Genomic DNA, 27,087 nt, shown 5'->3' with positions numbered 1-27,087 from the left:
CAAAGTCCCCAGGCTGTCCCCAGATGTCCCCAACCCCACTCACCCATATCCCCATCCTGTAGGTCCGGACGCCCTTCGGTCCCGGTAATCCCCAGGGATTTGCCTTGGTGAACCGGCAGCGCAGCACCCGGGTGGGCACCGGCTTCGAGGTGGAGCTGGGCACCCCCCAACCCCGCTTGACCTACAGCCGTTTTGGGGAGCTGCCCCCTGACTCCTACTACTGGCAGCTGCCTCCCCCCTACCAGGGGGACAAGGTAATGGGGTGCCCCCCCTCCCCACCCCAGGGGACAGGGGTGCCCGCAGGAGCACCCAGCCTGGCACCGGCTGCACCCACTCCCCATGGGCACCCCTGGCTGCTCGCCCCATGGCTCTGGTAGAGGGGGAAGTGGGTGCAGCCTCCCCCGTCTCCTGCTTTTTTCCTTTTTCCCCTTTTCTTTTTTCCCGTTTTCTTTTTTCCCCTTTTCTTTTTTCCCCTTTTTCTTTTTTCCCCTTTTTCTTTTTTCCCCTTTTTCTTTTTTCCCCTTTCCTTTTTTCCCCTTTCCTCTTTCCCCCTTTTCTCTTTCCCCTTTCCCATCCCTATCTCATCCCATCACCTTCCAGATCCCCATCCCTGTCCCCATCATCCTCCCCATCCTCTTCCTCTTCCCTTTCCCCATCCCCATCCCTATCCCTATGCTGTCCTGTCCCTTCCCCTTCTCATCCCATGGGATGTATCCCCACCCCATCTCCCCATGCAGGTCGGCTCCTACGGCGGGCGCCTCCGCTACACCCTGACTTACACCCCGGGGGGGCAGGGAGCCCCCCTGCCTGACGTCGACATCCAGATCACGGTATGGGGGTGCCTGGGCTGGGGGGGGGGATGACAGGATGACACCGGCGACCCCCCACCTGACCCCCCCCATATCCACAGGGCAACGACATCACGCTGGTGGCGTACCAGCCCGACCTGCCCCCGCGGACCCCCCAGGCCTTCGAGATCATTTTTCGGGAGGTAGGAGGGAGCGGGTGGCTTTTGTCCCTGACGTCCCCCGTCCCCGTGACGTGCCCAGCCGGGGGGTGTGTGTCTGTCCCCCCCCCGCCCCGGCCCTTGACACCCCTCTCTGCCTGCAGCAATACTGGCAGCGGCCGGACGGGCAACCGGCGACGCGGGAGCATCTCCTGATGGCTTTGGCCGACCTGGATGAGATCCTCATCCGAGCCACCTACTCCACCAGCACGGCCGCATCCAGCATCGCCGACGTCGCCATGGATATAGCCGTGCCCCCCCAACCCAGCCTCCCCCCGGCCCCTGAAGTGGAGGAATGCCGCTGCCCCCCCGGCTACCACGGGCTGTCCTGCCAGGTGAGCCCCCAGCATCACCCCCCCATCACCACCCCCCCCTTCCCAGGGATATTTTGGGGGGGGGGGAGGGGTGTCACAACACTGAACACCCCCCCCCTTTTTTTCCTCCCCCCCGGCAGGATTGTGCGCCCGGTTACACCCGCACCGGGGGGGGGCTGTACCTGGGGCACTGCGAGCTCTGTGAGTGCAACGGGCATTCGGAGAGCTGCCACCCCGAGAGCGGCGTCTGCTCCGTAAGTATTTATATTAAGCAGGTTTTGGGGGGGGCTGGGGTCTCATCCCAGCCACGCACCCCCAATATTTGTGTGTGTCCCCCCCCAGGGATGCTTGCACAACACAGCAGGGGACTTCTGTGACCAATGTGCCCCCGGTTTCTACGGGGATGCCACCGCCGGTACCCCCGAGGACTGCCAGCCCTGCGCCTGTCCCCTCCCGTACCCTGAAAACCAGTGAGTGCCAGCGCCAGGGCGGGGGTCTGCCGGGGATGGGACGCCCCCCCCCACCTCACACTGTCCCCACAGGTTCTCCAGGACCTGCGAGAGTTTGGGAGGCGGCGGGTACCGCTGCACCGCCTGCGAGCCGGGCTACGCCGGGCAGTACTGCGAGCGGTGAGGCCTGTGGCGGGGGGCGGCTGGCACCCCCAAAAAACCCATATACCCATATGTATATATGCTCAGCCCCATATACCCACCCTGATATACCCACCCCCATGGGAAAACCCCAATATACCCACCCTGGTGTACTCACCCAATGGGCTCACCCTTACACCCACGCCAATATACCCACCCTGACAGGCTCACCCTGATATACCCACCCTGATGTGCTCCCCCTGATAGACCCATCCCAAAGTGCTCACCCCGATATACTCACCCCAATATACACACCCTGGTATAGTCACCCTGATGGGCTTCCCCTGAGAGACCCACCCCAACGCGCTCACCCTTACACCCACCCTGGTATAGTCACCCCGATGGGCTCACCCCAATATACCCACCCTGACATACTCAATGTTCTCCTGCTATACCCACCCTAATATACCCACCCTAATATACCCACCCTGATGTGCTCACCCCAACATACCCACTTTGATATACCCACCCCAATGTACTCACCCCATAAGCTCATCCCAATTTATGCATTCTGATGGGCTTACCCCAATATACCCACCCCAATGTGCTTACCCCAATATACTCACCCCCATATACCCATCTCGATGTGCTCACCCCAATATACGCACCCTGATGTGCTCACCCCAACATACTCACCCCAATAGAACCATCTCGATGTGCTCGCCCCAATATACGCACCCTAATATACCCACCCCAATGTGCTCGCCCCAATATCTCACCCCAACATACTCACCCCAATATACCCACCCTGATGTGCTCACCCCAATATACCCATCTCGATGTGCTCACCCCAATATACTCACCCCAATATACCCATTCCGATGGGCTCACCCCACTATATGCACCCCAATATGCTCACCCTCCTATACCCCCACCCCTGCTGTGCCCACCCCGCCATGCACTCACCCCCTTTTCCCCTGCAGCTGCGCGCCTGGCTACACGGGTGACCCCACGGCACGTGGGCAGGCGTGCGTCCCGGTGGGCTCCCCACTCCCGCTGGCCGTCCGCATCCACCCGCCACGCACCACCGTGGCACAGGGCAGCGCCGTCACCCTGCGGTGCCAGGCCAGCGGTGACCCCCCCTTCTATTACCACTGGACGCGAGAAGATGGGCGACCCCTCCCCGAAGGTGCCCAGAGCCGGCGACAAGGTATTGGGTGGTTCAGGGAGGGGGGGGACCGTGGTGTCCCCAGGGTGGGGGGACGGGACGTGGGGTGTCACCCACGTGTCCCCCCCCCAGGCGAGGAGCTGCACTTCGCCAGCATCCAGCCCTCTGAAGCCGGCGTCTACGTCTGCTCCTGCCGCAACCTACGGCACAGCAACACCAGCCGCGCTGAGGTCATTGTCACCGGTAGGTCGTTGTCACCGAGGTGGGGGACACACACACGGAGTGGGGGGACGAGCGGGACTCAGCTCTCCCATCTCGGTGCAGAGACCCCCGGCAAACCCATCACCGTCACCGTGGAGGAGAAGCGGGTGCAGCGGGTGAAGCCTGGGGCCGATGTCACCTTCGTCTGCACTGCCAAGAGCAAGGTGAGCCGAGGGGGGCACGGCGCAGCGGGGGGCACGCAGGCACCCTTGGGTGCACATGGGGGTGTGCAGGGCATCGGGACACCCCTGGGTGCCCACCTGGTCACACAGGACACATGAGCACCCTTGGGTTCCCGGGGGGCCATGCAGGGTACGTGGGTGCCCATGGGGTCATGCAGGGCACGGGGACACCCTTGGGTGCCCATCCAGCCATACGGACCCCCCCCAAACACCCTTGGGTGCCTACGTGGCTCTACGGGACACACCAACACCCCTGGGTGACCACCTCTCCCCGGCGGGTGCCCAGATGGGCATACAGCCCCCCCCGCATCCCCTCTGTCCCCAGCAGATGCCCTGCCCCACTGCCTGCCCATCCCCGTGGCCTCAGGCCTCTCCCTCTCTCCCCACCAGTCACCCGCCTACACCCTGGTATGGACGCGGCAGAACCACGGGACGTTGCCAGCCGGCGCCGTGGACTTCAACGGCATCCTCACCCTGCGCAACGTGCGGCCCGAGGACGCCGGTGTCTACGTCTGCACCGGCTCCAACATGCTGGACATGGACGAGGGCACCGCCACGCTCTACGTCCAGGGTAAGCCCGCAGGGGTGCCCAGACACTGGGGTGGTGGGCACGCTCGCTGCCCAGACGCCGGGGTGATGGGCTCACTTGGTGCCCAGATGCTGGGGTAAGGGGCATGCTCGCCACCAAGATGCTGGAGCGACGGGCACAATCAGAACCCAGATGCCAGGGTGATGGGCACGCTCAGTGCCCAGGCGCCGGGGTGATGGGCAGGCTTGGTGCCCAGATGCCAGGGTGACAGGCACGCTCGGTGCCAAATCACTGGCACAATTGTGGCACGCTCACCACCGAGGTGCTGGGGCGATGGGCACGCTTGGTGCCCAGGCGCCAGGGTGATGGGCTCACTTGGTGCCCGGATGCTGGGGCAATGGGCACGCTCACCACCTGTATACTGGGGTGGTGGGCACGCTTGGCTCCCAGACGCTAGGGTGATGGCCTTGCTTGGCACCCAGACACCAGGGCGGTGGGCAGGCTAGCCACCCAGACGCTGGGGTGATGGGCACACTCCCCTGAGACCTGTGCCCTCTTGCAGCCCCCTCGAAGACTCAGATGTTTTATGGACCCGTTGAGTTTATGGAGGGGCACAGACCGGGTAAGTCATGATGGGGGAGGTCAGGGCGGGGGGAGGTCCACACGCCCCCCCACCCCCTGCACATGCTGCATGCCGGGGCTCCACTGCGCACCCCGCCACCAGCTGTGCCACGCCGCCACCCCCCCTGCTTCCCACTGCCCCCACCAGCTGGGGCCTGCGCCATGGGGGGGGGCCCCGGCGAGCCCTGAGCTCCCCCCCTCCCCGGGTGTCACCACAGCCGGCACCGCCGCCGCCCCCACCGCCGCCGTGGAGCCGGCACAGCTGAGTGTGGCACCGGGGCAGCCGGCCGAGTTTCGCTGCGTGGTTGCCGGTAACCCCCCGCCCGCCCTCGAGTGGCTCGGTAGGTGCCCGCCGGGGATGGGGGGGACACCAGCGCCGGGCTTGGGGACACAGCTGTTGGGGGTGACACTGGGCCGTGTCCCCGTAGGCACGCTGCCGCCGCGGGCGGTGGTCCATGGTGGGACGCTGCGTTTCAGCGCCGTCGAGCCCACTGACGAGGGGCACTACGCGTGTCGGGCGCGCAGCAGCGCCGGGCAGCACACGGCGCGGGCCTTCCTCCATGTGCAAGGTAAGCGTCGTTCCCATCATCCCGGTCATCCCTGTTGTCCCCATTGTCCTCATCGTCCATCCTCATCCCCATTATCCCATCATCATCTCCCATCATCCTTGTCACCCCTGTTGTCCCCATTGTCCCCATCATCATCATCATCTGCATCATCCCTGTCGCCCCCATCATCCCCATCACTGCTATCATCTACATCACCCCCATTGTCCTAATCATCCCTGTCACCCCTGTTGTCCCCATCATCCACATCACCCCCCGTTACCCCCATCATTCATATCCACCATCCCATTGTCCCCATCATCCCCATTGTCTGCATCATCCCCATCACCCCCACCATCACATCATACTCATCATCCCCGTCATCCCCATCATCCTTGTCACCATCATCCCTGTCATCTCCCATCATCCATCCCCCTCATCCCCATCACTTCCACTGTCCCCATTGTCCCCATCATCTGTTGCCGCCATCATCCCCATCACCCTCATTGTCCCCATCATCCCTGTCACCGCTATCGTCTCCATCATCCTCTTCATCCCCCATCATCCTCGTCATCCCCATCGTCCCTGTCACACCCATTGTTCCTATTGTCCCTCATCCCCCCATCATTCCTGTCATCCCCATTGTCCCTCATCCCCCCATCATCCCTGTCACACCCATTGTCTCCACTGTCCCTCATCCCATCATCCTCATCATCCCCATCGTCCCTCTCACCCCCATTGTCCCCATTGTCCCTCATCCCCCGCATCGTCCCCATCATCCCCATCTTCTGCATGACTCCTGTCACCCCCATCATCCCCATCACCCCCATTGCCCCCACCCCTCCAGCGCTGCCCTGACCCCCTACTTCCCACAGCTGCTGGCACACCCCGGGTGCAGGTGAGCCCGGAGCGGACGGAGGTGCAGGAGGGCTCCACGGTGCGACTCTACTGCCGGGTCTCGGGGTCACCCACCGCCACCATCACCTGGGAGAAGCAGGGGGGCACCCTACCACCGCAGGTGAGCCAGGTGCTGGCACCCTTGGGTGCTCCCGGGGGGATGCGGGTGCACCAAGGTTGCCTCTTACGCCCACCCTCATGCCGCAGTCCCGCGCTGAGCACGCCGACATCGCCACGCTGGTCATCCCCACCGTGACGGCGGCCGACGGTGGCATCTACCTCTGCGTGGGCACCAGCGCCGCCGGCACGGCCCGCGCTGCCATCGAGGTGGCAGTGGTGCCAGGTGAGGCTGGTGGGGGATGCCGGTGAGATTCGGGGCTGGGTTCAGGGGGCTGCAACCCACCCGTGTCCCCCCTTTTCCTCCCTGCAGGGACAGCACCGCCCGTCCGCATCGAGTCCTCGTCCCCATCCGTCACCGAGGGACAGACCCTGGACCTTGACTGCCTGGTGGCAGGATCTGGCCCCGCCACCGTGACGTGGTACAAGCGCGGTGGCTCCCTGCCCGCTGGCCACCAGGTAGGGCACAGGTAGCGTGGGCAGCACCCCAAATCCTGCCCTGTCCCCTCCTATGTGACACTGATGCGTGTCCCCAACCCCAGGTTTCGGGGTCCCGGCTCCGTGTCCCCCACGTCACGGCGGCCGATTCAGGGGAGTACGTGTGCCGGGCGAGCTTGGGGACCACCATGCGTGAGGCATCTGTCATTGTCACCGTCGTGGCTGGATCCGGCTCGTCCTATGGTGAGACCAGGCTCAGTGGCACCAGGGGGGGACATGCTGGTCCCAGACGGGCGGTCACGGCTCCATCCTCCCCCCAGGGCCACCAGCTTCAGGTGTCCCTGTCCGGATCGAGGCGTCCTCATCCACCGTGGCCGAGGGACAGAGCCTGGACCTCAACTGCGTGGTGGCTGGGCAGGGACAGGCCACCGTCACCTGGTACAAGCGCGGGGGGTCCCTTCCAGCCAAGCACCAGGTAGGGGACACCAGAGGGGGATGTCACCAAGGGGGGTGGTTGGGGGGTGACCCACAGCCCCATGCAAGCCCAGGTGGCCCAATACAAGCCCGGGTGGCCCACGCAAGCCCAGGTGGCCCCATACAAGCTCACGTAGCCCATGCAGGCTTAGGTGGCCCCATGCAAGCTTAGGTGGCCCATGCAAACTCAACTGGCACTTTTGCAAGCCCAAGTGGCTCTATGCAAGCCCGGATGGCACTTGTGCAAGCTTGGATGGTGCTGTGCAAGCCCAGTGGCCCCCATACAAGACCAAGTGGCCCCGTGCAAGCCCCAGCAGCCCCATGGTAGTCCAAATGGCCCCTGTGTCCCCCGTGTTCCCTCCCCACAGGTGTCCGGCTCCCGGCTGCGGCTGCTGCAGGTGACAGCGGCCGACTCGGGCGAGTACGTGTGCCGGGTGACCAGTGGGGCCACCAGCAAGGAAACCGCTGTCATGGTGACGATCCAGCCCAGCGGGGCCAGCGCCTACCGTGAGTGCGGGCAGGGGGGTGACAGTGCCAGCGTGGGGGTCCCCATGTGCCATGGCACTGAGCCATGTCTTGTGTGCCCTTGCCGGTGGGACTCTGCCATGGTCACTGGTGTCACCCTCTTGTCTCGGTCCCCAGCCCCAGGCAGCATGACCCCCCTGCGCATCGAGTCCCCGTCCTCCTCCGTGGCCGAGGGCCAGACCTTGGACCTCAACTGCGTCATCGCCAGCCCCGCACAGGCCACCGTCACCTGGTACAAGCGCGGGGGGTCCCTCCCAGCCAAGCACCAGGTAGGGGACGTGGAGGGGGATGTCCCCAAAGGGGCTGGTGGGGATTGACCCAAGGCCCTGTGCAAGCCCAGGTGGCCCATTACAAGCCCTAGTGGCCCCATGCAAGTCCAGATGGCCCCATTCAAGCTCGAGTAGCCCATGCAAGCCCACGTGTCCCATGCAAGCCCACGTGGCCCCATGCAAGCTCCAGCAGTCCCATGGAAGCCCAAATGGCCCCTGTGTCCCCCGTGTCCTGTCCCCGCAGGTGTCCGGCTCCCGGCTGCGGCTGCTGCAGGTGACAGCGGCCGACTCGGGCGAGTACGTGTGCCGGGTGACTAGCGGAGCCACCACCAAGGAAACCTCCATCATGGTGACGATCCAGCCCAGCGGGGCCAGCACCTACCGTGAGTGGGGACTGGGAGGGGACACAGGACATTACTCATGGGTGGGTGGCACTGCCCTGTGGCGTATCCGGGTCTGGGATGAATCAGTCCCTGGGGAAGCCACCCATGTGTGTGCCCATCCTGACTTCCCGGGCTCCTGGTGTCCCTTGGAGGGTCACACGTGGTGGTGACCACGGTCTCTAACCTGTCTCGGTCCCCAGCCCCGGGCGGCACAACCCCCCTGCGCATCGAGTCCTCGTCCTTGTCATCGCCTGTGGCCGAGGGCCAGACCCTGGACCTCAACTGCGTCATTGCCAGCCCCGCGCAGGCCACCGTCACCTGGTACAAGCGCGGGGGGTCCCTCCCGGCCAAGCACCAGGTAGGTGCTTCACCAGGAGGGAGATGTCCCCCAGGGGGTGGTTGGGGTTGCCCCATGGCTCTGTGCAAGCCCAAGTAGCCCTGGTGGCCCCTTACAAGCCCTGGTGGCCCATGCAAGCCCAAGTGACCCCCTCGCACGCCCAGGTGGTCCCATGCAAGCCCAAGTGACCCCATGCAAGTCCAGGTGGCCCTGTGCAAGCTCGAGTGGCCTTGTGCAAGCCCAGATGGCCCTGTGCAACCGCTGATGGCCCCTTGCAAGCTTGAGTGGTCCCGGTGACCCCCCGTGTCCTGTCCCCGCAGGTGTCCGGCTCCCGGCTTCGGCTACTGCAGGTGACAGCGGCCGACTCGGGCGAGTACGTGTGCCGGGTGACCAGTGGGGCCACCACCAAGGAAATCTCCATCATGGTGACGATCCAGCCCAGCGGGGCCAGCACCTACCGTGAGTGGGGACCGGGAGGGGACAGGGGACCAGAGGACCATGCAACGGTTCTTGGGGTGACCCTTCCATCTCTGTCCCCAGCCATTGGTGTCACCCCCCCGGTGCGCATCGAGTCCTCATCCTCCTCTGTGGCCGAGGGACAGACCCTGGACCTCAACTGCATCGTGGCCAGGCAGGGACAGGCCACCATCACCTGGTACAAGCGCGGGGGGTCCCTTCCAGCCAAGCACCAGGTAGGGACACCAGAGGAGCATTTTGGGATGGACAAGGGATTTGGGGGGGGCGGGTTGAGGGGTTTGTGTCCCCCTTCTCATGTGTGTCACCCCCGCCAGGTGTCAGGCACCCGCCTGCGCATCCCCCAGGTGACGGCAGCCGATTCAGGGGAGTACGTGTGCCGGGTGACATCGGGTGGTGTCACGCACGAGACGTCCCTCATCGTTACCATCCAGACCGGCGCTGGCTCCTCTTATGGTACCGGGGATGGGTGGGAGGTGACATGGGGACACGATGGGGACGCGGTGGCTACCCCCGCTGACCCCGTTGCTATTCCCAGCCGTCGGTGTCACGCCGCCAGTGAGGATCGAGACCTCGTCCGCTGCCGTCACCGAGGGACAGACCCTGGACCTCAACTGCATGGTGGCAGGACAGGGTCACCCCCATGTCACCTGGTACCGGCGTGGGGGGGCTCTGCCCCCCAACAGCCAGGTGGGATGCCAGGGAGGTGGCATCGCCCCGCAGGGCACAGCCCCACGTCAGCCACTGATGTGTCCCCAACTTCTCCTCTCCAGGTGTCGGGGACCCGCCTGCGCCTCGTCCAGGTGGCGGTGGCTGATTCAGGGGAGTATGTGTGCCGGGTGACCCTGGGGACCGTCACGCAGGAGGCATCTGTCATCGTCACCGTGCCCGGCGGCATGGGCACCTACTACCGTGAGTGCAAGCAAGAGGGCAGCGCTTGGGGACAGATGGGTGCCACCTTGGTGACAAATGTCCCGTTTCCCTGTCCCCCCCAGCCTCCGGAGTCTCCCAGCCCCTCCGCATCGAGTCCTCGTCCTCGGCCATTGCTGAGGGACAGATCCTGGATCTCAACTGCGTGGTGGCAGGACCCGGCCCTGCCACTGTGACGTGGTACAAGCGCGGTGGCTCCCTGCCCACCAGCCACCAGGTAGGGCACAGAGGGGGTTCACCCTGAATTTGTGTCATCCCCTGCTCTCTGGCACTGACTTGTCCCCAAATTGTCCCCTCCAAGGTGGCAGGCACCCGCCTGCGCATCCCCCAGGTGACGGCGGCCGATTCGGGGGAGTATGTGTGCCGGGTGACATCGGGTGGCGTCACGCAGGAGACGTCTCTCATCGTCACTATCGATGATGGAGCCAACCCATCCCACCGTGAGTGCCACCCTTCGGGGGACAGGTCCCCTCTGGTGCCAGGGACCGGTGGGGATGTTTACCCTTAACTCTGTCCGCACAGCCACCGGCGTCACACCGCCCATCCGCATCGAGTCCTCAGCATCCTCTGTCACTGAGGGACAGACCCTGGACCTGGACTGTGTGGTGGCTGGACAGGGACAGGCCACCATCACCTGGTACAAGCGTGGTGGGTCCCTCCCGGCCAAGCACCAGGTAGCTGGGGACAGGGGCAGGGTGGGGGACGGTGGCCGTGGGTGGCCGGTTGATGCCAACACCCCCTGCCATCATGTCCCCAGGTTTCGGGGTCCCGCCTGCGGCTGTCACAGCTCTCGGTGGCCGATTCGGGGGAGTACGTGTGCCGGGCAGACACAGGCAGCGTCTCCCGCGAGGCCACCGTCACTGTCACCGTCACCTCCCGTGACAGCTCCAGCTACCGTGAGTGTGGTCACAGGGCGAGGGAGGATGCCGGCGGGAGATGGGGGACATAAGTGACCTTGGTGGCTTCCCTGTCCCTTTGTCCTTGCAGGTCTGCAGAGCCCCATCATCTCCATCGACCCGCACAGCATGGCGGTGGCACCAGGCGAGGATGCCACCTTCAAGTGCCGCGTCCACGACGGCGCCCGGCCTGTCAACGTCACTTGGCGGATGGGACCTGGCCAACATCTCCAAGGTATGGTGGTCCCCAGGGTGGCCCCGGCGTGGTCACCAGGGTGGCCCTGGTGTTGACGGCTCCTCCTTGTCCAGACAACGTGAAGATCAGCACCAATGGCTCGGTCATCTCCATCACCGGCGCCCACGTGGGCAACCAGGGTGCCTACCACTGCGTGGCCTCCAACCGCTTCGGCGTCGCCAGCAGCGTCGTCAACCTCCTGGTGCAAGGTGCGAGGTGGCCGGGGTGGCCCTGTCCCTGTCCCCATGTGCTCCAGATGCCCCCAGGGTGGTGGTGTCCCTATCGCCATCCCCATGTTGGTGTCTCCTGTGTGCTGCAGATGCCCCTAGGGTGGTGGTATCCCCGTCCCCATGTCCTCTGTGTGCTCCAGGTGCCCCCAGGGTGGTGGTGTCCCTGTCCCCATGCTGGTGTCCTCCATGTGCTCCAGATACCCTGGGGTGATCATGTCCCCATCCCCGTGTCCTATCCATGCTTCAGGTGCTCCTGGAGTGGTGGTGCCCATGTCCCCATACTGATGTCCTCCAGGTGCCCTGGGGTTGTGATGTCCCCATCTCCATGCTGATGTCCTCTATGGGCTCCAGATGCTCCTGGGATGGTTGTGTCCCCATCCTCATTTCCATCATGTGCTCCAGATGCTCCTAGGGTGGTGCTGTCCCTGTCCCCATCCCCCATCCCCATGCTGATGTCCTCCCCGTGCTCCAGATGCCCCCAGGGTGATACTGTCCCCGTTGCCATGCTAACGTCCTTAGTGGTGGTATCCTCATCCCCACACTGATGTCCTCCTCCTTCTCCAGGTGCCCCCACAGTGTCGGTGATGCCACCGGGCCCCGTGACGGTGAAGGAGGGCAAATCCCTCAGCCTGGAGTGCCTTGGCCGGGGTGAACCACGGCCACTGGTGCGATGGAGCCGGCTGGGCTCCCGGCAGAAGGTGGAACACCAAATGCTGCTGCACATGGACAGCCAGGCCATCCTGCAGGTGAGCGGGGCACCCTGGGGTGCCGCAGGGATCTGGTGGGTGCCCAGTGCTCACCATGCACCCTGTCCCTCACCACACAGCTCTCACCGGCCAAGCCAGAGCACGCCGGGACCTACGTCTGCACGGCGCACAGCGCCTTGGGTTCAGCACAAGCCCGGGTGGACGTCAATGTGGAGACGGCACAGCGGCACCCTGGTGCCCCCGAGGTCACCGCGCCACCCGCTGTCACCGTGGTGGCCGGGGACACCGCCACGCTGCACTGCACAGCCAGAGGTACGGGGAGGATGGAGGACGGTGGTGGAGGAGGGGTATCCTGACATGGTACCCTGACGCCACGGTGATGGGCACTGGCGCTGCCTGTAGGCGAGCCGGCGCCCCGGATCGAGTGGTCGAAGCTGCGGGCACCCCTGCCCTGGCAGCACCGGGTGGTGAATGGCAGCTTGGTCATCCCCCGCGTTGCACAGCAGGACTCGGGCCAGTACATCTGCAATGCCAGCAGCCCCGCTGGCTTCGCTGAGGTCTTCATCACCCTCGACGTGGAGAGTAAGGGGGTAGTGGGATTTGGGGTGCCCCTGGGTCCCTCCTGCCATCTCCACTGTCTCCTTCACCCCTGCTGTTGCCATCACCAATCCTTGGCTCCTCTCTGTCCGTCCTCTGCACATGGCCATCTCCAGCACCGCTCCCACCCTCCCATCCAGCCCTTCCTCATGGATCCATCATCGCTTCATCCCAGCACTCATCCTTCTCTCCATCTCCTCTCAAGCTCCTTCATCCAGCCCGTCCCATGGATGTGTCCATCCATTTGTCCCATCCCTGTGCACATCCATCTCTACTTCTGCTCTGTCCTCCATCCATCCCCTATTCATCGATCCGTCCATCGCTCAGCCATCCCAGCTCACACCCATGTCTCCATCTCCTCTCACACCCCTCCATCCACCCCTTCCTGGTGGATTCATCCGTCACTCATCCATCCCAGCTCACATCCACCTCTCCATCTCCTCTCACACCCCTCCATCCACCCCTTCCTGGTGGATTCATCCATCACTCAACCATCCCAGTACATGCCCATCTCTCCATCTCCTAACTCCTCCATCCACCCCTTCCTGGTGGATTCATCCATCACTCAACCATCCCAGCTCACATCCATCTCTCCATCTGGTCTCAAACTTCTCCACCCATCCCTTCCCTTATGAATTAGTCCATCTCTCATCCATCCCAGCACACGCTCATCTCTCCTAACTCCTCCATCCATCCCTTCCTCGTGGATTCATCCATCTCTGGTCCATCCCAACACACACCCACCACCATCTCCACCCAGACCCTCCCACTGATGCCCTCCTCGCCCTCTTGACCCATTCATTGCCCCAATCCCGGCTGCGGTCGGGTGCTGATGGTACCGGCCGTTCCCTGCAGCACCGCCGTATGCCACCAGCCTGCCGGAGGACACCGCGGTGCGTGCCGGTGACGCGCTGCAGGTGCAGTGCCTGGCCCATGGCACCCCGCCGCTGGTCTACACTTGGGATAAGGTCAACGGCAGCCTCTCGGCACGCGCCATCTACCGCGCCGGCCTCCTCCGCATCAGCCCAGCCTTGCCCGCCGACGCCGGCACCTACCGCTGCCTTGTCACCAACCGCGTCGGCACCGCCGAGACCTTCGCGCGCGTGGCTGTCCATGGTGAGCCCCCCCTCAATGGGGATGCCCCACGCCGGGGATGCCCGTGCCGCCAGGTACCATCAGGGCTTTGCATCCCGTCCAGGTGACGCTGGTGACAGCGGGGACGCCGGCAGCGGTCCCTTGACAGTACGGGTGACACCGGGGAGCCTCGTCAAGGGGGTGGGTGGCACCGCCGAATTCGCCTGCGCTGTCTCGGGGGACCCCCGGGCACGTCTGGAGTGGCTGAAGGATGGCGGAGAGCTGCCCCCCACCCACAGCGTGCGGGACGGGGTGCTGCGGTAAGGAGTGGGGGATGGGGCAGTGGGATCCCCCCCCCAACCTGCTCCCCCCGTGGGGTCTCACACCCCGGCTGTGTCCCTGCAGGATACCGGAGCTGGCGTGGGGGGCACAGGGGGTGTACGTGTGCCGGGCCAGCGCCCCAGGCGGGCAGGCGGAGGACAGGGCCACCCTCACCGTCCAGGGTAGGAGCAGCACCCACGCACCGGGGGACATGGGCACCCCCCAACCTATCCCCCATGAACACTGGCACCCTGGAACCCCCCATCTCCCCAGACCCAGGGGCACCCGCTGACTCATCCCCCCATCCCCATGGGCACCCCGGTGCCCCCATTTTCCCACACCTATGGGCACCCTGGTACCCTCCATCTCTCCCCCCACCCCCACGCACCCCAATATCCCCTATTTCTTCCCCTGCCCATGGGCACCCAAATAGCCACCTATTTCTCCCCATGCCCACGGACACCCCAACACCCCCAATCTCTCCCTGTGCCTGCAGACACCCCAATGCCCCCAATCTCTCCCCATGCCTGAGGGCACCCCGATACCTCCAATCTCTCCCCATGCCTATGGGCACCCCAATACCCTCAATCTCTCCTCACACCCATGAGCACCCTGGTACCCCCCATCTCTCCCCATGCCCATGAGTACCCCAATACCCCAAATCTCTCCCCATACCCACAGGCACCTCAACACCCCCAAATTCTTCCCATGCCCACGAGAACCCCATTTCTCCCCATCTCTCACTCCTCCGGTTGGCACCCCAGACCACGATGCCTCCCCCATGCCAGGGGGGCACCCCAAAACCCCACTGTCCCCCCCTCCAAGCTCTCCCCAGGGCCCTGATCAACATCCGGACGGCGGTGCAGACAGTGCTGGCAGGGACGGCGGTGGAGCTGGAGTGCCTGGGTTTGGGTGAACCCCGTCCCCACGTCACCTGGAGTAAAGTGGGGGGCCGTATCCGACCCGGGGTGCTGGTCCGTGCCGGCACCCTCACCATTGAACGGGTAGAACGGGCAGATGCCGGGCAGTACCGCTGCACTGCCGCCAACAGCGTGGGCACCGTCCAGTCCCACGTCATCCTCCACGTGCAAGGTGAGGATGGGGACACGGAGCTGGGGACACACAGACGGTGTCACCACGGGGTGGTGACACCTCCGTGCATCCCCAGCCGCCCCCCAAATCGCCGGGCAGCCAGAGGTGAAGGAGGTCTCGGTGGGTTCGGCAGCTGTTTTGCCCTGCTTGGCATCCGGCTTCCCGGTGCCGGAGATCACCTGGAGTAAGGTGAGATGGAGGGATGCAGGGATGGGGGTGCAGGGTGGGTGGGTGGGGGCCACCCTATGGGTGCTGACCCCCCCACCCCACTCTGCCGCAGCTGGAAGGGGAGCTGCCGGCGGGTGCCAGGGCAGAAGGGAACGTCCTGACGCTGCCGGCCGTGCGCCATGAGGACGCCGGTGTCTACGCCTGCGCCGCAGCCAACCACCGCGGCCAGGAGACGGCTTACTATGTCCTTAAGGTCCGAGGTGAGGATGGTCGGACAGACAGATGGATGGACGGGGTGGTGGTGGGAGGGGGGTGATGTACCCCAACCTCTCCTGACCCCCCCCATCCCCACAGAGCGCCTGGTCCCCTATTTTGGGCAGACGCCCCGCTCCTTCCTCCCCCTGCCCACCATCAAGGATGCTTACAAGAGGTTCGAGATCCTCATCACCTTCCGACCTGACGCTGCTGACGGTGAGCGCCGATGGGACCCCTGTGTCCCCCCATGTCCCCCCCCCATGTCCCCTCTATGTCCCCCCCGTCGTCTCCTCCTCCCTTCCCTCTCCATCCCTCCCTCCGTCCTCCCCTCTTCCTCCTTTAGCTCCCATTCTCGATTCAACCAAGCTCCCCCCCAACTTCTGGGGGGTTTCTCCTCCATCCCGGGGGTGTTTTGGGGTTCCTCAGGATGTGATCCACACCCCCCCGGGGTGGGCACCATCCTGCCTGACCCACCGCCACCCTGCAGGGCTTCTCCTCTACAACGGCCAGCGGAAAAACAGCGGTGCCGACTTCATCTCCTTCGGTTTGGTGGGTGGCCGCCCTGAATTTAGGTGAGACCCATGAACGGGTGCTATAGGAGGAGGGGGGAGATGGGTGCCAGCACCCACCCACACCCGTTGTACCCTGAAAAAATAAGGTTTGATGCCGGTTCGGGCATGGCCACCATCCGGCATCCGACGCCACTGCGGTTGGGCGAGTACCACACCGTCCGTCTCCTCCGCAATCTCACCCGGGGTTCGCTGGCGCTGGACGGGCACCCCCCAGTTAACGGGACCTCCCAGGTATTTTGGGGGGGGGGGGTGATGTGTATTGGGTGGGGGTCAGGGTGCTGGAGGTGGTGCCCACCCACTTGTGCCTGCAGGGGAAGTTTCAAGGGCTGGATCTGAACGAGGAGCTGTACCTGGGGGGGTACCCCGATTTCAGTACCGTGGCTAAGACAGGGCTCAGCCGTGGTTTTATGGGTGAGTGATGAGTTTTTGGGGGGCACCGGGGTGGGAGGCTGAGCACCATGTCACCCCCATCTCCGTCCCTCCGCAGGCTGCGTACGCCAGCTCCGCATCCAAGGGGAGGAGGTGGCCTTTGGGGACATGGACCTGCAGGCGCACGGTGTCACCAGTTGTCCCACTTGCCAGGACCGGCCGTGCCAGGTGAGGATGGTGGGGGCGATGCCCACCCATCCCCACCTATCCCCACCCATTGCTGACGCCCGTGTCGTCGTCCCCTAGAACGGTGGCGTGTGCCAGGACGCCGAGAGTGGCACCTACGTCTGCCGTTGTCCCCACGGCTTCACCGGCAGCAACTGCGAGTACTCGCAGGCTTTGCATTGTCACCCAGGTAGGTGCCTGCCCCACGGGGATGTCACCCCAGTGTCCCTCCCCGGATGGGTGCTCATCGCTTGTCACCCTACAGAGGCGTGCGGGGCTGATGCCACCTGCGTCAACCGGCCGGACGGGCAGGGCTATACCTGCCGCTGCCACCTGGGCAAAGCTGGGGAGAGGTGCACCGAGGGTAAGCACAGCCGGGGACGCGGGGACAGGGCTGGCACCGCACTGGGGACATGGGCACGGGGTGGGCACCGCCCCAGGGAGATGGGCATGAGGCTGGGACAACCCTAGGGAGATGGGGACATGTCTGGGGACTACCCTGGGGATACAGGCACGGGGTTGGCACCACCCTGATGGCAGCGGCATGGGGCTGGGTACTATACCAGGGAGATGGACGCAGGGCTGGGGACCACCCTGGGGCACGGACATAGGGCTGGGGACCACCCTGGGGACACCGGCAGAGGGCTGGGACCATCCCAGGGAGATGGGCATGGGGCTCGGGACCACCCTGGGGAGATGGGCACAGGGTTGGCACCACCCTGGGGACACAGACATGGGGCTGGGGACCACCACAGGGAGATGGGCATGGGGCTCGGTACCACCCTGGGGACACAGGCACGATGGGGACAGGGGATTAGGTACCATGTGGGGAGGTGGGCATCATGGATATGATGGAGATGGGCCATTGGGTGCCATCCCAGGGAGATGGGCACGATGGGGATGGGGGATTTGGGACCACCCTGGGGACACAGGCTGAGGAGCACCCTGGGGAGATGGGCATGGGTCTGGGTACCACCCTGGGGACACGGGAATGGGGCTGACACCACCCTGGGGAGACGGGCATGGAGCTGGGGACCACCAGAGATGGGCAGGGACTGGGACTACCCTGGGGAGATGGGCACCATGGGGATAGAGATTTGGGTCCCACCCAGGGGAAATGGGCACCATGGGGATGGAGGTTTGGGTCCCACCAGCCGGGCACTGATTTGGGGGTGCCGCAGGCGAGGCAGTGAGCGTGCCATCCTTCGGCGAGGCGGGTGCCTTCGTCTCCTACCCACCCCTCACCAACGTCCACCACGAGCTGCGGGTGGAGGCCGAGTTCCTGCCGCTGGCACCCGACGGGCTCCTGCTCTTCAGCGCTGGCAAAGCTGTGCCCGTGGAGGACTTTGTCGCCTTGGCCATGGCTGGTGGCCACCTTGAGTTCCGCTACGAGCTGGGCTCAGGTGGGCTGGCACGGTGATGGGGGTCCTGGTGGCACCGCGGGGGGGCTGGTGGCACTGGGAACCCGGGTATAGGTGGGGTGGCCTGGCATTACGGGGGTCCACTGGCATCATAGGGGTCCCTGAGCCGCAGCAGGGTCCCCTGGCACCACTGGAGTCCCCAAGTGTCACTGGGGTCCCTTGGTGTCATTGGGGTCCCCAGGCATCACTGGTGTCCCTTGGCATCATTGGGGTTCCCAAGCGTCACCAGGGTCCTTTGGCATCATTGGGGTCCCCAGGCATCACTTGGGTCCCAGGTGTTGCCAGGGTCCCTGAGCATCACTGGGGTGCCCCCAGCATCACTGGCTTTCCCTTGGGGTCCCCAGGCATCACTGGGGTCACCTGGTGTCACTTGGGTCCCCTGGCAGCACATCACTGGGGTCCCTTGGTGACACTGGCATCCCCAGGCTGTGGCAGCATCCCTGGGCATCACCAGGGTCCCCAAATGTCACCAGGGTGCCCTGACGTTGCCGGGGTCCCTTGGTGTCGCTGGGGTCCCCTGGCATTACATCCCTGGGATCCCCTGCTGTCACCTGGGGCCCCAGGCACTGCCAGTGTCCCCGTGGATCACCGTCACACCACCGGGGTCCCCTGGCATCACTTTGGTCCCCAGATACTGCTAGGGTCCCCTGGGCATCAGTGGGGTCCTCTGTCACCACTGGGGTCCCCCAGCATCACCGGGGTCCCCCAGCATCACCCAGGGCACCTCTTAGGTCCCCAAGCATCCCTGGTGTCCCCCGGTGTCCCCCAGCCCCCCGTGATGCCACCACCAAATCCCCACAGGCCTGGCAGTTCTCCGCAGCACCGAGCCGGTGACGCTTGGCCGCTGGCACCGGGTGACGGCCGAGCGGGTTCACAAGGATGGGACGTTGGTGGTGGATGACGCCGCCCCGGTGAAACGCTCTTCGCCCGGCAAGAGCCAAGGTCTCAACCTACGCACCCCCCTTTATTTGGGGGGCACCGAACCCCCCCTGCGCCCCCCAACCAACGCCTCCTTCCGGGGCTGCATTGGAGAGGTGAGACACCCCCCGTCCCCCCCCCAAAAAGCCTGTCCTGGACATCTGGGTCCCCTCGGTGGGAGACAGGGGGGCCGGGGTCCCCTTGGCGGGGGTCGGGGGGGTCAGGGATTGACACCCCGCCCCCCCCTTGGTGTGTCCCCCTCGCCCCAGGTCTCCATCAATGGGAAGAAGGTGGATTTGTCCTACAGCTTTCTGCGGAGCCGGGGCGTGGGGCAGTGCGGGCAGAGCTCGCCCTGCCTGCGGGCTGCCTGCCTGCACGGGGGTCGCTGCCTGCCCCTGCCTGCAGGTAGCGCCGGCAGCCCTGCCTACCGCTGCCTCTGCCCGCCCGGCTTCAGCGGTGAGTCCCGCGGACACGCGTGTGCGGTTTGCACGTGTGCGCTGAGGACACGGGTGGACTGGGCGTGCAAGCGTGGGGGCTGCGCGTGCACGCGTGCTGCGTATGGGGGTGTGCTGCGCATCCAGGGGCACTGTGCAGGCAAGCGTGTATGCTGTACGTGCACGTGTGCTGGGCGTGCGTGTGGGCTGCGTGTTGTGTGTGCTGCGCATGCACGCGCACTGTGCGTGTACGTGTGCACGTGTCTGCTGTGCACGCGTGCACGCTGTGCGTACATGCGTGCTGCGCATGCATGTGTGCGGGGGTGCCGGCATGCAGTTTGCAAGCAGGCGCATCTGCATGCGTGTGTGTGTAGTGTGCAGTGCGTGCATGTGCTGTGCATGCGTGTATGTGTTGAGTGTGCGTGCAGATGCTGTGCACACCTGTGTGCACGCCGGGTGCAGTTCGCACGTGCGTGCATCTGCTGCACATGGGTGCAGCGTGCACTGTGTGCACCTGCTGTGCGTGCATGCGCGGCGTGTGCAGTTGGCATGCATGCGCGCGTGCTGTGCACAGGCTGCAGTCTGCACATGTGTGCATCTGCCGTGCACGCCTGTATCTGCACGTATCTGTGTGCAGTTTGCGCGTGTGCACGGCACGCGCGAGTGTGTACTGTGGGTGCTGTGCATGCATGCACGTGCGTGCACAGGTGCGGTGCCTGTGCGCGTGCACTGCGCGTGCACACGCACTCCTCGGGTGCGTGCTCACTTTGCACGTGTGTGTGCGTGCGAGGGCGAACCCCGGGGCAGCAGGTCAGCCGAGGGCGTCTGACCATCCTCGCGCCCGCTCACGTCACCCGGCGTCACCTTCCTTGTCCCCAGGGCCACGCTGCGAGCGGGAGGAGGACCGCTGCCTGCACCACAACCCCTGCCTGCACGGCGGCACCTGCAAGGGCAACGCCTGCCTCTGCCCGCAGGGCTACACCGGTCCCTACTGCCAGCACAGTGAGTCGGGGGACACTTGGGGACACCTGGGGACATGGGGGGGACATGTGCCACCCCGTCCCCAACTCCCCTTCACCCGCAGGCTTGGCGCTAGCGGAGCTGGAGCAGGACTGGCAGGAAGGCAGCGGGGGCGGCGGTAGGTGCCTGCACCCACTTCCCCCCCTTTTTGCACCCAAAGGTGGGGCCGTGGGTGTGGCAGCTGGGCGTGGTCTCCCCCTTATCACCCCCTTATCCCCCCCTTTCTGCCCACAGACGCCCCCGGACAGTTCAGCGCCGCTTTCCGGGACGGCTCCTACCTGGCCCTGCCCGGTCACCTCTTTCCCCGTGGGTGAGTGACGCCGGGGACAGGGTACCCCCGAGCAGGGTGCTGCGCCCCCCGAGCAGGGTGCCACACCCCCACTCCGGCATTGCACCCTGCCCGGGGTGCTGCACCCTTCCTGGGGTGCTGCAACCTCCCTGGGTAGTTGCAGCCTTTTTTAAGGCATTGCACCACTTCCTGCAGCGTTGCACCCATTGTAGCGTTGCACCCTGACTGCAGCGTTGCACCCATCGCAGCATTGTACCCATCGCAGCATTGCACCCTTCCCGTGGTGTTGCACTCATTGCAGCATTGCACCCGACGCAGCATTGCACCCATCGCAGCGTTGCACCCATCGCAGCATTGTACCCTTCCTGCAGTATTGCACCCAATGCAGCATTGCACCCAGCACAGCATTGCACCGATTGCAGTGTTGCGCCCATCACAGCATTGCACCCCTTCCCATGCCATCACACCCTTCTAGGGTGCTGCACCCCTTTCTGCAGCATTGCACCTACTCCAGCATTGCACCTTTCCCACCGTGTTGCACCCGTCATGGCATTGCACCCCCTCCAGGATGCTGCACCCCTTCCAGCAGCGTTGCACCCATTGCAATGTTGCACCCATCTCAGCATTGCACCCTTGCCATGGTGCTGCACCCATTGCAGCGTTGCATACTTCCTGGGGTGCTGCACCCTTACCACTGCATTGCACCCTTCCTTCCTGCAGCATTGCACCCTCACAGGGTGCTGCACCCCTTCCCACAGCGTTGCACCCGTTGCCATTTAACACCCTTCCCGGGGTGCTGCACCCAGAATGGCATTGCGCCCTTCTCAGGGTGCTGCACCCATCATGTTGTTGCACCCTTCCCAGGGTGCTGCACCCATCGTGCCATTGCACCCTCATAGGGTGCTGCATCCTTCCCGGGGTGCTGCACCCAGAATGGCATTGCGCCCCTCCTGGGGTGCTGCACCCATTGCATTGTTGCACCAATCCTGGGGTGCTGCACCCATCTTGCCATTGCACCCTTCTCAGGGTGCTGCACCACCCCGGGGTGCTGCACCCACCAAACCATCCCCCTCTCCTTGCAGCCCACCCGAGGCGCCCGAGACCATCGAGCTGGAGCTGCGGACGGGCAGCGCCGACGGGCTGCTGCTGTGGCACGGGGCGGTGAGCGGGGTGGAGGGCATCGCTGGGGAGGGGACCGGGGTGCTGAGCCCCCTTAGGGTGGGGGTCAGGGTGCCCCCCACCCCGCTCACCGCCCCGCTGCGCCCACAGGAGCCCGGCGAGGGTGGCAAAGCCAAAGACTTCATCGGCCTCGGCTTGAAGGACGGGCACCTGGTGTTCAGGTGAGCGGGGGGACCCGGTGTCACCCCGGGGTGCCCCGTGCCACCCAAAGGTGCCCTGTGCCACCCCAGGGTGCCCCCTGTGCTGAGCCCACGTCACCCCTGCAGCTACCAGCTGGGCAGCGGTGAGGCCAGCATCGTCTCCGAAGACCCCATCAACGACGGCGAGTGGCACCGGGTGACGGTGACGAGGTGGGTGGGGGTCAGGGTGGGGGTCAGGGTGGGGGTCAGGGTGGGGGTCAGGGTGCGGGTGCTGATGGGTGCCGTGCAGGGAGGGCCGGCACGGGCGGCTGCAGGTGGATGGGGAAGAGCCGGTGAGCGGGGAGTCACCGGGAGCCAACATCATGGCCAACACCCAGGGCAGCATCTACGTGGGTAAGGTGGCACCCAGGGGACATGGCGGGGCATGGGGTGGGACATGGGGTGGGACAGGGTGGGACGCAGGGTGCGACACAGGGTGGGACATGGGGTGGGACACGGGGTGAGGCCTGGGGTGGGATAGGGGTTGGACACAGGGTGGGACATGGGATGGGCAGGGGGTGGGACACATGATGGGACATGGGCTGGGACACGTGGTGGGACACGGGGTGAGACCTGGGGTGGGATAGGGGATGGGCAGGGGGTGGGACACATGATGGGACATGGGCTGGGACACGTGGTGGGACACAGGAGGGGACATGGGATGGGACATGGGAGGGGTTACATGACGGGACTTGGGATGGGACCCAGGACAGGACACGGGAGGGAATATGGCGTGGGACATGGAAAGGTGTGGGACATGGGATGGACACTAGATGGGACACAGGGTGGGCACACGGGAAGGGGACACATGATGGAACATGGGAGGGGGCGCAGGGTGGATGTGGGGTGGACACAGATAGGATGTGGGATGAGACATGGGATGGGACACAGGGTGGCCATGGGAAGAGAACAGACGATGGGACATGGGACAGGGCACGGGATGGGACATGGGACAGACACTGGATGGGACATGGGACAGGGCATGGGATGGATATAGGCTGGGACATGGGACAAGACATAGGATGGGACATGGGATGGACACGGGATGGACATGGGATGGGATAGACATGGGATGGGGTGTGGGCTGGACACGGGGTGGACATGGGATGGGACACAGGAGAGGACACCAGGTGAGCCCACCGGGTGCCCCCGCACTCACGTGTCCCCCCCACAGGCGGCGCCCCGGACCCCCGCAGCCTGACGGCCGGCAAATTCACCTCCGGCATCACTGGGTGCTTGCGGGGGCTGGCGCTGGCGCCCGCCGGGACCCCCCGGCACCCCATCGACCTGCGGCACGGCGCGGTGGGGGGCTCCCCCGCCCCCCCCTGCCCCTCCTAACCCACGCCAAAATATATTTTGGGGGGAATTTGGCCAATTTTATTCCGAAAAAAAAAAAAAAAGCCAGGAGGAAACGGTGCTTTGCTGCCCCGGGGTGACTCGGGGGGGGGGGGCCGGGACCCCCAAAAATGTTTACACCCCCCTCCCCCACATCAGCCCCCCCGAAACTGTGCTGGGGCGGCCGGGCCGCCCGGGTGCCCCCCTGGGGTGGCGGCGGGGTGGGGACGCGAGGGACAATCGGGGTGCTGGCGGGGACCCCCCCGCGGGGACAGCTATTAAAGGAGAGAGAACCAGCGCGGTGGCCGTGTTTGGGGGGGCTGCGCCGGGGGGGGAGTATGGGGGGGGGGTTGGGATGGAAGGATGGTGGTGTTGGGGGGTATAGGATGGGGGTGTATGGTATAGGGGGTGGGGGGTATGGTATGGGAGTGTGGCAAGGGGTATGGGGGGTATAGTATGGGGGCGTATGGTGTGGGGATACAGGGGGGTAAGGTATGGAGGGGGTATGGTATGGGGGGGCAAGGGGGTACGGGGGTATGGTATGGGGGTGGGGGGGGTGGGAGGCTGTGGGGGAGTAAGGTATGGGGGATATGGTATGGGGGGGTGTTGTATGGGGGGGTGGGGGGGTGTGAGAGTATGGGGGGATATGGTATGGGGGGTATGGTGTGGTATGGGGGGGTGTTGTATGGGGGGGTGGGGGGGTGTGAGAGTATGGGGGGATATGGTATGGGGGGGTATGGTATGGTATGGGGGTGTGTTGTATGGGGGGGTGGGGGGGTGTGAGAGTATGGGGGGATATGGTATGGGGGGGGTATGGTATGGGGGGGTATGGTATGGGGGGGTATGGTATGGGGATCCAGAAGGCATTTCGTGTGAGGATTCGGGTGGGTATGGTATAGGGGTTATGGGAGTTCGGGGGGTTATGGTATGGGGGGGGGGGTATGGTGTGGGGGCGAAGGTGGGTATGGTATGAGAGTCCAGAGGGGAGGGTGTGGTGTGGGGGGGTATGGGGGCTACGGTATGGGGGTACAGGGAGGGCAGGGTATAGAGGGGTATGGCATGGGGGGTGGGGGTACGTTATGGGAGTGTAGCAAGGGGTGTGGGTCTGGGGGGGTATGGTACGGGGTTGGAAGGGTGTGAGGGTCCGGGGCGGTGCGGTGTGTGTGGGGACGGTACGGGGATCCGGAAGGGGTTTAGTGTGAGGGGGACCGAGGGGGGGGGGGGAGCCCCCACGTCCCGCGAGGCGCGCAGGCCCCGCCCCTCCAGGCGCGTCGCGCGTCGCAGCCCGTAACCGTCAACGCCTCGCGCCTGTCAGCCCGTCGCGCGTGTGGCGTCACCGGCCTTGACGGCGGCGGCGGCGGCGGGAGGGGCCGGGCGGGACCGGGCCGGGGCTGGGGCCGGGGCCGGCCCGGGCCGGAGAAGTTGGGGGGGGGTGGGGTGGGGGGGGTCGGCGGCGATGGCGCCGCGGTTGCAGCTGGAGAAGGCGGCGTGGCGTTGGACCGAGACGGTGCCGCCCGAGGCGGTGGCGCAGGAGCACATCGAAGCGGCCTACCGCGTCGGGCTGGAGCCCTGCCAGCGCGGAGCCTGCCGGTACCGCCCGGGACCCCCCCGCCCCGGGCCCTCTCTCCTCCCGGGGCGGCCCTCTGCTTCCTCCCCGCCCCGTACCTGGTCCCTCGGGGCTGCAGGGGACCCCAAAGTTCCCGCCTTCCCCCCCCCTTATGTGGGGTCTGGGTGGTCCCCCTTTCCCTTCTCTGGGCTCCTCACCTCTCAGGGCGGGGGGGGACTTCACGTTCCTCCTCCCTCCCATGAGGTTGGGGAAGCACCGTGCATTTTCTGGGTCCCTCAGGGTCGATGGGCCCCCGCCCCCCCTTCCCCCCTTCCCTTTTTTGGGAGTCCCATTCCCTGGGGTTGTGGGGGACCCCTCTCCCTGCCTGGCTCCCCAGACACAGGGGACACCCCCACTAGGGTTGTGGGGGACCTCTCTCCCTGCTTGGCTTCCCAGATACAGGGACCCTCTCCAGGGTTGTGGGGGACCCCTCTTCCTGCCTGGCTTCCCGGACACAGGGACACCCCCCCCAGGGTTGTGGGGGACCCCTCTCCCTGCCTGGCTCCCCAGATACAGGGACACCCCCCTACCACCCAGGTCCTGTACTCTTCCCTGGGGTCCCCCTTTTTTCTTCCCTCTAGTTCTCCATCCCTTGGGGTCTCCTTGTTCTTCCCTAGCCACCATTTTTAGGGGGTGTGGGGGACCCCTGTCCCATCTTATTCACTCTGTTTAGCATTATGGGGTCCCCCTTGTTGTTCTTATCCCCCATGGTCACACACCCACCCTCCAAGGGACAGCAGTGTCCCTTCCGCGGGGGTGACAGGATGGGTGCTGATTCTACAGGAGGAACTGCCGGGGGAACCCCAACTGCCTGGTGGGCATCGGGGAGCACGTCTGGCTGGGCGAGATAGACGAGAACAGCTTCCACAACATCGATGACCCCAACTGCGAGCGTCGCAAGAAGGTAGTCCCCTCTCTCCCAAAAATCATCCTCTGCCCTTCCTGGTCCCCCAGGGAGGATGGGGACAAGGGGAAGTGACACCTCATGTCCCTGTGTAGCCCGGGAATTTGGGATGCAGCTGTTTGTACAATGCCAGAGCGGTGTTTTCCCAACAAACAGCTGTAAAGTGGCCACTCCAACTGCTGGATTTCTGCTTGCTCCTCTGCAGCGGCGAGTGATGACTGTTGCTTTCTCTCTTACACCAGAACGCATTTGTGGGCTTAACGAACCTCGGCGCCACGTGCTACGTGAACACTTTCTTGCAGATGTGGTTTCTTAACTTGGAGCTCCGGCAAGCTCTCTATTTGTGTCCCAGCACCTGCAGCGAGTATGTGGCCGGAGAGGGCATCCCGAAAGACAAAGGTGGGTGGAAGGTCATCTGCTGTGAACAGGAATGGTTTTGCTCGTTTTCTCCTAAAATTTTACACGCTGGCATCAGCTTTGGGATGACATTTATTGCGAGAATCTATAGGTGAAGCTCCAACCACTTGTCTAATCTCCATACCATTGTTTTTGAGTCTATCACCTGGCTTTTAGGAATAAACTGTCCTTTACCCAAGTTATTTCTTAAATCAGAGTGATCCCGATCTGGTTGAAAAATCAGATTTGGGTTCATTTCTCGCCGGGCTGCTTCCCACACTGTTTCCCAGCTTAATTATGGTGCTGGGGGTGGAAGCACGTGGGTTGGGGCTGATCTGCACTACCGTGGAGCCGCACTTGTCCCATGGGAGGGCGAAAATTTAGGTCCCCGATACAAATGAGACTCCCAGTGCCCTCACAGCAGATGCGACAGGCTCAGGTGACGTACCTTCATGTATGGTATGGTGCTATAGGTGCACTCTGGGTCAGGCAGCTGCCTGATTACTTCTGTTCCTGTTTTTATGGCATTTTTAAATGATGTCTCACCATTTACGGTAAAAAAGAAGCTGTTGCTACAGGGTAATCAGCGTACACTGCTTAAACTG

General features: G+C 64.6%; 2 protein-coding genes across 6 annotated transcripts in view; both read left to right on the top strand.

The window, feature by feature from the left end:
* The window catches only part of HSPG2 (heparan sulfate proteoglycan 2), a 41,386-nt gene extending 17,779 nt beyond the window's left edge, over nucleotides 1-23,607 (top strand). For both annotated transcript variants that reach the window (XM_075027599.1, XM_075027598.1), the window contains 61 exons: nucleotides 63-254; nucleotides 738-830; nucleotides 911-991; nucleotides 1,111-1,341; nucleotides 1,461-1,574; nucleotides 1,663-1,790; nucleotides 1,863-1,949; nucleotides 2,894-3,120; nucleotides 3,211-3,321; nucleotides 3,403-3,503; nucleotides 3,912-4,092; nucleotides 4,613-4,672; nucleotides 4,890-5,012; nucleotides 5,100-5,240; nucleotides 6,092-6,234; nucleotides 6,321-6,456; nucleotides 6,544-6,689; nucleotides 6,773-6,911; nucleotides 6,989-7,143; nucleotides 7,511-7,649; nucleotides 7,785-7,936; nucleotides 8,181-8,319; nucleotides 8,520-8,677; nucleotides 8,977-9,115; nucleotides 9,197-9,348; nucleotides 9,448-9,586; nucleotides 9,669-9,820; nucleotides 9,904-10,042; nucleotides 10,126-10,277; nucleotides 10,362-10,500; nucleotides 10,583-10,734; nucleotides 10,818-10,956; nucleotides 11,048-11,191; nucleotides 11,266-11,400; nucleotides 11,986-12,167; nucleotides 12,248-12,440; nucleotides 12,531-12,710; nucleotides 13,581-13,841; nucleotides 13,924-14,119; nucleotides 14,205-14,302; nucleotides 14,946-15,212; nucleotides 15,289-15,401; nucleotides 15,493-15,640; nucleotides 15,735-15,851; nucleotides 16,123-16,207; nucleotides 16,294-16,438; nucleotides 16,519-16,618; nucleotides 16,695-16,804; nucleotides 16,883-16,991; nucleotides 17,067-17,165; nucleotides 17,983-18,204; nucleotides 19,024-19,256; nucleotides 19,410-19,596; nucleotides 20,454-20,576; nucleotides 20,659-20,712; nucleotides 20,829-20,904; nucleotides 21,966-22,044; nucleotides 22,153-22,223; nucleotides 22,329-22,412; nucleotides 22,492-22,595; nucleotides 23,416-23,607. In XM_075027599.1, coding sequence (XP_074883700.1) covers nucleotides 63-254; nucleotides 738-830; nucleotides 911-991; nucleotides 1,111-1,341; nucleotides 1,461-1,574; nucleotides 1,663-1,790; nucleotides 1,863-1,949; nucleotides 2,894-3,120; nucleotides 3,211-3,321; nucleotides 3,403-3,503; nucleotides 3,912-4,092; nucleotides 4,613-4,672; nucleotides 4,890-5,012; nucleotides 5,100-5,240; nucleotides 6,092-6,234; nucleotides 6,321-6,456; nucleotides 6,544-6,689; nucleotides 6,773-6,911; nucleotides 6,989-7,143; nucleotides 7,511-7,649; nucleotides 7,785-7,936; nucleotides 8,181-8,319; nucleotides 8,520-8,677; nucleotides 8,977-9,115; nucleotides 9,197-9,348; nucleotides 9,448-9,586; nucleotides 9,669-9,820; nucleotides 9,904-10,042; nucleotides 10,126-10,277; nucleotides 10,362-10,500; nucleotides 10,583-10,734; nucleotides 10,818-10,956; nucleotides 11,048-11,191; nucleotides 11,266-11,400; nucleotides 11,986-12,167; nucleotides 12,248-12,440; nucleotides 12,531-12,710; nucleotides 13,581-13,841; nucleotides 13,924-14,119; nucleotides 14,205-14,302; nucleotides 14,946-15,212; nucleotides 15,289-15,401; nucleotides 15,493-15,640; nucleotides 15,735-15,851; nucleotides 16,123-16,207; nucleotides 16,294-16,438; nucleotides 16,519-16,618; nucleotides 16,695-16,804; nucleotides 16,883-16,991; nucleotides 17,067-17,165; nucleotides 17,983-18,204; nucleotides 19,024-19,256; nucleotides 19,410-19,596; nucleotides 20,454-20,576; nucleotides 20,659-20,712; nucleotides 20,829-20,904; nucleotides 21,966-22,044; nucleotides 22,153-22,223; nucleotides 22,329-22,412; nucleotides 22,492-22,595; nucleotides 23,416-23,579 — 8,559 coding nt within the window. In that variant the 3' untranslated portion in view covers nucleotides 23,580-23,607. The remainder of the gene's footprint in view (nucleotides 1-62; nucleotides 255-737; nucleotides 831-910; nucleotides 992-1,110; nucleotides 1,342-1,460; nucleotides 1,575-1,662; nucleotides 1,791-1,862; nucleotides 1,950-2,893; nucleotides 3,121-3,210; nucleotides 3,322-3,402; nucleotides 3,504-3,911; nucleotides 4,093-4,612; nucleotides 4,673-4,889; nucleotides 5,013-5,099; nucleotides 5,241-6,091; nucleotides 6,235-6,320; nucleotides 6,457-6,543; nucleotides 6,690-6,772; nucleotides 6,912-6,988; nucleotides 7,144-7,510; nucleotides 7,650-7,784; nucleotides 7,937-8,180; nucleotides 8,320-8,519; nucleotides 8,678-8,976; nucleotides 9,116-9,196; nucleotides 9,349-9,447; nucleotides 9,587-9,668; nucleotides 9,821-9,903; nucleotides 10,043-10,125; nucleotides 10,278-10,361; nucleotides 10,501-10,582; nucleotides 10,735-10,817; nucleotides 10,957-11,047; nucleotides 11,192-11,265; nucleotides 11,401-11,985; nucleotides 12,168-12,247; nucleotides 12,441-12,530; nucleotides 12,711-13,580; nucleotides 13,842-13,923; nucleotides 14,120-14,204; nucleotides 14,303-14,945; nucleotides 15,213-15,288; nucleotides 15,402-15,492; nucleotides 15,641-15,734; nucleotides 15,852-16,122; nucleotides 16,208-16,293; nucleotides 16,439-16,518; nucleotides 16,619-16,694; nucleotides 16,805-16,882; nucleotides 16,992-17,066; nucleotides 17,166-17,982; nucleotides 18,205-19,023; nucleotides 19,257-19,409; nucleotides 19,597-20,453; nucleotides 20,577-20,658; nucleotides 20,713-20,828; nucleotides 20,905-21,965; nucleotides 22,045-22,152; nucleotides 22,224-22,328; nucleotides 22,413-22,491; nucleotides 22,596-23,415) is intronic.
* A 1,398-nt stretch (nucleotides 23,608-25,005) lies between these two features.
* The window catches only part of USP48 (ubiquitin specific peptidase 48), a 30,350-nt gene continuing 28,268 nt past the window's right edge, over nucleotides 25,006-27,087 (top strand). For 2 of the 4 annotated variants that reach the window (XR_012650373.1, XR_012650372.1), the window contains exons 1-3: nucleotides 25,006-25,166; nucleotides 25,966-26,086; nucleotides 26,329-26,485. Coding sequence is in view for 2 of the 4 variants with exons in the window: in XM_075027645.1 (XP_074883746.1) it covers nucleotides 25,033-25,166; nucleotides 25,966-26,086; nucleotides 26,329-26,485 (412 nt within the window). In the remaining 2 variants the exon portion in view is untranslated. The remainder of the gene's footprint in view (nucleotides 25,167-25,965; nucleotides 26,087-26,328; nucleotides 26,486-27,087) is intronic. The other 2 variants (XM_075027645.1, XM_075027644.1) reach the window with 1 other exon arrangement.

The sequence above is a fragment of the Buteo buteo genome, chromosome 5 (assembly GCF_964188355.1).
Source record: "Buteo buteo chromosome 5, bButBut1.hap1.1, whole genome shotgun sequence".
In the NCBI taxonomy this organism is placed as follows: domain Eukaryota; kingdom Metazoa; phylum Chordata; class Aves; order Accipitriformes; family Accipitridae; genus Buteo; species Buteo buteo.
The sequence above is the reverse complement of the archived record's forward strand: the minus strand, read 5'-3'. Positions and strand labels throughout refer to the sequence as shown.